At 42.0% G+C, this 8,530-nt stretch overlaps 2 protein-coding genes across 6 annotated transcripts in view; both read left to right on the plus strand.

Moving 5' to 3' along the window:
- The window catches only part of LOC102214663 (deoxyribonuclease-1-like), a 17,780-nt gene extending 13,795 nt beyond the window's left edge, over window positions 1-3,985 (plus strand). For both annotated transcript variants that reach the window (XM_005748205.1, XM_005748206.1), the window contains 5 exons: window positions 429-526; window positions 657-769; window positions 1,432-1,589; window positions 1,774-1,870; window positions 3,206-3,985. In XM_005748205.1, the coding sequence (XP_005748262.1) occupies window positions 429-526; window positions 657-769; window positions 1,432-1,589; window positions 1,774-1,870; window positions 3,206-3,337 (598 nt within the window). In that variant the 3' untranslated portion in view covers window positions 3,338-3,985. The remainder of the gene's footprint in view (window positions 1-428; window positions 527-656; window positions 770-1,431; window positions 1,590-1,773; window positions 1,871-3,205) is intronic.
- Window positions 3,986-5,338: 1,353 nt separating this feature from the next.
- Window positions 5,339-8,530, plus strand: part of hm13 (histocompatibility (minor) 13) — a 14,764-nt gene continuing 11,572 nt past the window's right edge. The window contains exon 1 of one of the 4 annotated variants that reach the window (XM_005748207.1): window positions 5,339-6,006. In XM_005748207.1, coding sequence (XP_005748264.1) covers window positions 5,779-6,006 — 228 coding nt within the window. In that variant the 5' untranslated portion in view covers window positions 5,339-5,778. The remainder of the gene's footprint in view (window positions 6,007-8,530) is intronic. The other 3 variants (XM_005748208.1, XM_005748209.2, XM_005748210.1) reach the window with 3 other exon arrangements.

The raw sequence follows: 8,530 nt of genomic DNA on the forward strand, positions 1-8,530 counted from the left end.
CCCCCACCACGATCCCGCCCCGGGCAGCCACCCGTGTCGCCCGTATCAAAAACCGCTACCGGCTGTGGTCCAGGACTGGAAAAAGACCTCTCTGTGTTGGCTTCATCCTGCTGCTCTGGTGTTTGTTGCTTGTCGGCTACAAGATTGTTTGCAGTACGTGAACACCAACTGTGATTCGGCGCTCTCTTGCTGATTTGAACTGTAAAGTGTAGACGAGCGTCTGTGCTTCACAGCTATTGTTAAAGTACATTAATCAAATGCAACATTTAAAATTGTCCAGCTTTGGATAAAGCGTGACCTCGCCGTCACTTTCACCCTGCCACTTAATCGTCATGAAGGAGGGGCTGAACAAAAATTAGATTAACCAGGGGTCACATGCTGCTCGTACCAATGATTAAACAGCATTTAATCTTTTCTTCTCCAAACAGGATGCAGACGGTGAACGTGACGGGTCAATACCAGTACAGGAGCCAGCAGTCGTTTGTCAGAGAGCCTTTTGTGGTTCGCTTCCAAAGCAAGAATGCATGTTAGTGCATAAGAAAACATTTTGAATGCTTTTCTTCTTAGTTTCAGATTTTAAACTAAAACGGTGCCCTTCATTCTTCTCTTTTGTTTCTTTCTCTTCTTGTTTTTCCTTTTCTCTTTCCACCCGGCAGCGATCGGGGAGTTTATCTTGGTCCCTCTCCACAGTGAGCCCAGCAAGGCCGTCCAGGAGATCAACAAGCTTTACGACGTCTTTGTGGAAGTCAGCAAGAAATGGAACAACACGGTGCGAAAACTCATCTAATAACAGGCTTATCAGAACAGATGTGACAGAGAACTTTGTTCTGATTTTCACATAATCTGTGTTTGTAAAGGTCTGCTTTAAAATGGAAAATGACTTTATTCACAGAGCCTTTCAAGGAATCCAAGGTCACTTTATACACAAAAGTCAAAAACCACTGACTTTGAAACCATAGCCTGACTCTGCACTCAGGATTTTGAAGCCTCGGTATCAGCACTTTACCATCTGCAGTGTTGTTGGATAATTTATTTGCAGGCAAAAGTGTCCATATTTAGACAGAAGATGTCAGGTTTATCAGCAAGCTTTAACTTGGAAATATAAAAATAAATAGAAGCACTGACTTCATCAAGATGCAGATATTTATAGAGACTAAAAGCATTTATGCATGTCTTTTAAATGTAAACATTTTTACCCCTGGGCTGTAAATGGTGTATTGTCATCACCCCACCGGGCAGGACGAACACGCGAGTTTGTGAATGTGATAACTTGAGAACAAGGCGATGTAGGAGTTTCAGATTGAAACCACAGGTGCATCTGCTTGGAGGCTGAGGGGCAGCACTGGCCTTCACAGCAGGATTTTAAAAACTGGTGAAGTTTTACTGTGGGATTCTTTGGAGGCTGACTCACTCGCTTTGTTGTGTGTGTAGAATGTGATGTTCCTGGGAGATTTCCATGCCAGCTGTGCGTATGTGAAACGAAGTGACAGGAAAAACATACGGCTGTTCATGAAGTCGGAGTTCTCCTGGCTGATCAGAAACCGAGAGGACACCACTGTCACCGACGCGACCAGCTGTGCATACGACAGGTGTGTGCTGACAAAACTGTGGATTAACATATAACAGCTGGTGAATGTAGAGAGTTACCTGCTGGATGTCAGCTACAGTTAATCTTATTGTTATTAATCTAACTTTAAAGGTTCATGTGTGGATGAGGAGTTTTATGTTCTTGCATTTAATTTTGTGTGTGTGTGTGTGTGTGTGTGTGTGTAGGATTGTTGTGCATGGAGAACCCTTCCTGAGGGCAATCAAGCCATTCTCTGCAAAAGTCTTTGATCTCGGAGCGGAGTTCAAAATGTCCAGGAGCGAGGTAACTGATCACATGACGCCACATATATACTGGTCACATTTAATAGGTCTAATAAAACACAATCACAGCCTTCCTGAAGCATTTGGAAGCGTCAGAGTTTGTTACAGTCTTTATAGTTATAGTTCCTGCCCAGCGGGACAAACACTGCTGTCTGTCTTCAGTGTGGGTTATGATCATCTGCTGATTATGCTGACATTTGGCTGCTTGTAGTCTTCTTGACATATTTTTTTTTGGTACGGCATTATGTCTGAAAGCATGAAATTGATATTTAAGAATCCTCTGCAGCGCCCTCTAGTGTGCAGACATAGACAGTTTGTTTACTCATTAACGGTCTGTAAAAGTCTTATCATATCAAACATAGAAAATTTAACTCTGAATCATTTGGATTTGCAATAATTTGGTACACGTCTGAAAAGGAAGTTTGATAAATTAGATCATCTTAGTGGGTTCAATTTATCTACATGTTTATTTTAAAGTTATGAGTAATTTGTGTATTTTAGGACTACTGATGGCACATCAGTAGTTTCTTGAGCTGTAATGAGAGTACGTGCGAAGCCTGAGCCCTCAAACGGATACACTGCATGATAAAGGAGTCTGATGTTTTTCCTGTTTTTAGCTGACAAGAGTGTGCTGTAACACATCTGCTTCAAGGTTTCATGTCATGTGCATTCAGATCATTCTCTGTAAACAGATGTTTGTGTGGGAAAATTCCACTACGTCAGCTTTGAGTACTCTGAGCAGAAAAGCCTATTTAAGAACCGGTGTATTTACCATTCTGAAATATTCAGACCAGTCCGTCTGGCACCAACAACCACAGCAGGTTTCAACGTCACTTAAATCCCCTTCCTTGCTCATCCTGATGCTCTGTTTGAGCTGCTGCCGTGTGACTGATCACATCTGTGTTAACAAGCAGCTCAACACTTTGCTAGGTATACCTAATAAAGTGGCCACTCATTATGTAGAAATTATATTATTTGATCATAAATACTGATCCGTAAGATTAATTGATACATGTGGAATAATGAATGTGTATACTACTTTAATATTGTAAGCACTGATCTGTTGCTGGGTAGCTTTATCTATAATAATACAGCATCTGAAAAATATTTAAATCCAAAATATAGAAAGCTGCACAACATAGTTTTGGATTTCTTCCTCCTTTTTAAAAAAATAAATGTCATTTTTAAGTGATCGGCTTTTATCCTCATTCTCAGGCCGGGTTTGCCAGGACACCTTAAATATCGGTCACCTTTTCCTGTGTGTCCTGTTAAAACAGCCGATGTAAACACTGTTTGATGATGTCTGACTCTGACTTCCATTGCTTCTGTCTGCCAGGTGGTGCAGCTGAGCGACCATTACCCAGTGGAAGTGGTATTAAAGAGCTCCGCCCTCTTCCTTCAGGCCACGCCCCTCCTGAGCCTAATAAGTGCCTCTGTGATCCTCTGGTCCTTCCTCTCTGCCCTGTGATCATCCCAGGCTCTGAATGCTTTCTATACTCGTTTGTCTTTTTTTATTACAAAACCAGTTCACCTTCTAGCTGTGCCAGGATCACTCGGCGCTGTCCGTTCTTTTAACACGGGTTTATTTTATAGTCCCAGCTCTACTGCTCTTAGACCAAAGTGAAGTGACTGAGCAGCGAGGCAGCTCCAGGAACAGAATGTGTAAAATTTTAAAACAAAAATTCAAATATGAGACTTTCAGGGTTTTTGGTGCTGATTTTAAAATATTTTAAATTAAGGTTTTTGCATCAAGACAAAAGTGCATCCAACAGTCTTGTTTGTTATGAGGTGAAAATGTAATCTGATTTTATTTTTCAGGAGTTCTTTGTTTTCTTCTTCCTTCCATCTTTTTCTTGATGTGTCCCCCTCGGGTCTGTACAGAAACTGATGTAAATATTTAGAATTCCTCTGAAAATGTTAAGATTTTCATTGTTTGAGAGTTTTATAAAATTCAGTAAAGTTTTTTTTTTAATAGTAAAATAAAATTTAAAAAACATTCTTAAGATGTTGTTATTTTGGGACGAGCTGCCTGCATTGATACAGGTTCACCTGAAAACACCACAGGGATGGATCGATTACTAAATGAGTTAAAGGGTTTCAAAAAAATCATCGGTCTGTCATTTTTCCTCCCGATGACAGCAGACAGGTGTTGAACGTTCTCTCCTGTTTTTACCTTGAAGCGACTGTTGTTGTGAATTGGAATTAAAACTGAGCAGAACGCGTCTTATCCTGCATTTCTTCATACTGCAGTAAGAAAACACTTCATCCACCACAAAGTTTTTAAGGATGTATTTCAAATTGATTTGCTGATCCTATCACCTTTGATTATTTGTATATCAGTGAAAGAACGTCAGTCTGAAATTCACTTAATCACAAAACTAATCTGTTGATTGGGATTATGGAGACATTTTATTTTTATAACACTCCTTAATCTCCTGAGCATCAATGAGATTAGTGAGTGTCATGGCATAATACCTTTCCAGCACTCTTCACTTTTTCCTGACTGCAGCCTGCATAGATCAGTGCTTTGGGCTCGGGGGATCGATCCAAACACTGATAGTATCAATATCAGTGTTGATATCAGCATTGGATCAATGATAGTGTTAAAATCAAATCACTTTTGTCACATCACCTGTGCAGGTACACTGGTACAGTACATGTGAGTGAAATTGTTGTGTGCGAGCTTCACAAGCAACAGAGGTGTGCAAAAATACAATAACATAAGAACAAGCAAAATATAGGAATGGCTAAATCTGAGAATTATATGAATAAATATATGTACGATATAAGAGTGTATGCACATTACTGAATGTGTATACTTAATATGTATATCTACGTGTGTGTGTGTGTGTGTACATATACATATTTTACAAATTAGAGTTAAAAATAAAATAAAATATATAAAATATACAGAGGCTGGTAGTTGGATATTGATATTATTACAGGATCAATGCTGGACTTTGCTTCTCTGCTGTAAGTTCAATACTTTGCTCTCGGTCATCAGAAAGGAAGCATGTAAACACCGCTCCTCTCATGCTGTCACACTTTGCTCCGCCCCTTCTCAACCACTGAGCCAGCCCTGCTTGATGTTGGCCCACTGAGTCACGTGACTGTGGAACTACTGAACAGCACAGGAGGAATGCGGTGGCGGAGCAAAGTGTTCCTGCAGCAGAGGAGCGGTGTTTGCACAGACCTGTCTCCTCTCTGATACGGGAGCAACTTAGTGGACTTAGGTGATCGATCCCAGCGTTGTTAAGGTTACCGCTGATATTTGAATCGATCCACCCACTGATCATTTCCTTGCGACGACTCTTTGTGAATGAGGGAACAGTAAAAATAAGCATCTGGTGCTTGTGCGTGTCGTCATTCTGCAAGCACAACACACTTCGTGCATCACAAACTTTCATTATTACTGTAAAAAAAATCCCATTGCTCGCGCTTTTTAAAAACTTTTTTGGGGGGTTGTCGTTGTTTTACAATTCAGTTGCATTAATATAGATAGCCTGCTATTTGTGTGCAATATATTCATTTATGTTTTCTTGCTGTTTGTATCTAGTGGCTTCTCAGAATATGCATATATTATCTATGTATACATAGATAATATATGCGTCTGATAGCTTTGAAAGCAGAACAAAGAGATGGTGACAACCTGCTTTTTTTTTACTCCCGTGGTACCTCCTCTTTTGCCGTGCACGGCTTGTCAGTGTCCCCGGAAACAGCAGCAGGCTGAGCCCTCCTCTTCCTGCCTGCTCTCCGCTCACTGCTTTAGGAAACGTGGCCTTATCAGGACTCCAGCAGCACAGCGGTAGATGAATGACAGACTCCCCGCTTCAGCTTCCACTTCTATCCGCCTGTCAGTTAACGCCACAGCCTCAACAGACCCCGAAGCCTCTCTGTGTGTGAAGAACAATGTCTGAGGCTGAACAAATCCCGGCCTCTGCTTCGGAGGCCGCCGCATCGGCCGTCCTGGACGCCCTGAACGCCACGGACTCCAACGGGACCGAGGCGCTCAACGCCACGGCCAAATTCGTGGCCTCCCCGGAGGGCACTGCTCTGGCGTACGGCAGCCTGGTCTTCATGGCGCTCCTGCCCATCTTCTTCGGAGCCCTGCGGTCCGTCACCTGCTCAAAATCCAAGGTAACTGTCAGTGGACCCCGGCGTTTGTGTTAGCCTTCAGCGGCTAGCTGCTACAGCTAACGGCTGGCTAACTAGCGGCTCACCAGGACGCTAAAAATAATATTTTTCCAAAACAAATACAAAAGTAGGGGTCGCGATAGAGTTAATTGAAGAATGATGTGCTGAAATTATCGATAAAGTTGGGAAATACGCGTCCAGACTCCGAGTGAAGGTTTAAAGATCCAGCTGTTTGATTTTACCGGTTATTTCCAGATGCTAATTAGGCTTTTAAAGTCCGTTATCTGCACTTGTTGCACTCATAACGCTGCGTAGTGGGTGTCGGGTCCTCTGGTGTGTGTCTGTTTAAACTGTTTTTTTCTCAACGTTTGCTTGTTTGGCGTGTGATGAAAGGATGTGTGCACAGATGTTTATTTACATTTCTCCTAACGGACTTTTACCTGGCTGAGTAACGGGGACCGCTGCCATCCGGGAGGGGAGTAGTAACTTAAAGTTGTACAGTGAGCCGAAAACAGACTGTGCTGAACGGAGTCGTGACATGAATACGAGGTTAAACCGACTGTCAGAAAACGCCAAGCTAGCCTCGTGGTCGTGAACGCATCACCAGGTGATGGAGAGAGACGTGTACTGTTTCTGTTTGTTCTCGTTTTGGGGTTTTTGCAGACATGCGCAGTTAGCTTAAAGTAGAAAAAACCTCCCACATCCTTTGAACGGCCGGGTGGAGGTGATGGAGGTTTTTATTAGTGACTCTGAGGACGCAACACAGCTGGCAGAAAATCACGTTAATCTGCATAAACGGAAGCTGCTAATAACAGCTGTGAAATGAAACCGGCTGCTGTTTCAGGTATCACCAGCAGAGACACACCCTGCTCTAACGGTGCTCTGCCTTTATGGGCGCACTGTCTGGGGATTCATGTTAAAACTACCTGTCCTGCAGCAAGTGTAGGATCTGGTGAAACGGGGAAAATTCCCCATGCTCTGATGCACAAAGTTCGGATTTAAGAGGGAAAAGTCGGGGCATGAAACAGAGTAATGTCTAGACTGAATTCTCAGAGTGGGTGATATCTGTGTGACGGTCCAAGTGAAGGAGCAATATCAGTTTGACCCAGAACCTGATCTGTAACCGTGAGAAGCGTCGAGAGATCAGACACATTCAGAAACTTTAAGACTAGATTAAACTTTGACAGCATGTAGGCCGGAGCTGTCCGGTGTTTTCCGTGTGCTCTGGGACACACCTGTTTCTGATTTTTCCAGAAAAAAGTTTTGATGACGCTCTTGTGGGGATTCTTTAAAAGAGTACTTAGATGCTGAACAACAGTAAGCAGAGTGCATCAGTGCTCTGCAGTGGCACACCTGTCCAATGTTTTTGGCACTATAGGTATTTAAATTTTCAGATTTACACATGACAATGAGACAGAAGAGAATGACTTTAGATGTTGTTTTCTTCTGTTTGTATACAGAAGGCATAAAAACGGGTTTCTGAGCAGAGAGAAATATTCAGTTCCCCTCAAGATGTTTTAATCGGCTAAAGACAAAACAGAAACTAGATGGATTCTTGTCACGTTAGGGACAAATGTACCTTTCCCCTGATTACAGCACAAGACTAAAACCACTTTTGATGAATTTCGGTTTGACATGAGCTGCTCAGTTATTGTAATGCCAGAAAGCTTCACCTGTCTCTCAGAAATGGCTTCAGACTGAACGCTTCACGCTGCTCTCTGTCATGATTCTCATTTTCTGTCGCTCGTTTCTTTGGTTTTTGACGTTTGCCTTCACTGATGGTTATAGTTAATGTAGACTCTGTTTTATCTCACTGAGTCACAGCGGATCCTGTCACTCGCATGTAAGGCATCCACAAACCGAGGCGGACGTGTCACGCAGGAGGAATTGCGACATTAATTGAAATGAGACGTAAACAGCAGTAACTAGGCTGAAATCATAACCACGGGTGTTCCTTTGGTCTCTTTAATATCAGCGGCTGCTTAACACATTTGCAAAAACAGGAAGCGAATGAAATCTCGCGAGGAAGGAGAGAATGGGCTCGGTGGCCTGAGGCAGGTGTTTCACAAAACAGGATCGTACTCGGTGGGAATGAGATGGATCGAGATCACAATGTTCACAGAATGGAAGTAATTTTACAAAAGGACGCAGTTTCTGTCTTTTCTTACATGAAACTATTACACAGCAAGTATGAGAGTGTCAAGTTTTATTGTCATGTGCAGATAAACCGTGTAGCCACGTTTACCCATAATGACATTCTTTGGCTCCTCAGCTTTACATGAGCAAATAGAAAATGTGCAGTTATATTAAGAAAATAGCAGGAGTGATAATAATGATAAAGAGAGAAAAGTATTAAATGTTTAGAGATAAAATATATGTTTAAGTTAGTAAAATACATTTATCATTACAAAGTTGAAATGATAATTTGACATGAAATTTCAAAACTAAATGTTACATTTTATGTTCAGTTTGGAAATTTAAAGAACAAAGTAACCATTAAAACGTCAGCTGGTTAGATGTTGAAAAC

This window comes from Pundamilia nyererei, unplaced genomic scaffold, assembly GCF_000239375.1.
Source record: "Pundamilia nyererei isolate P.nyererei 1_Seehausen unplaced genomic scaffold, PunNye1.0 scaffold00216, whole genome shotgun sequence".
NCBI classification, from domain to species: domain Eukaryota; kingdom Metazoa; phylum Chordata; class Actinopteri; order Cichliformes; family Cichlidae; genus Pundamilia; species Pundamilia nyererei.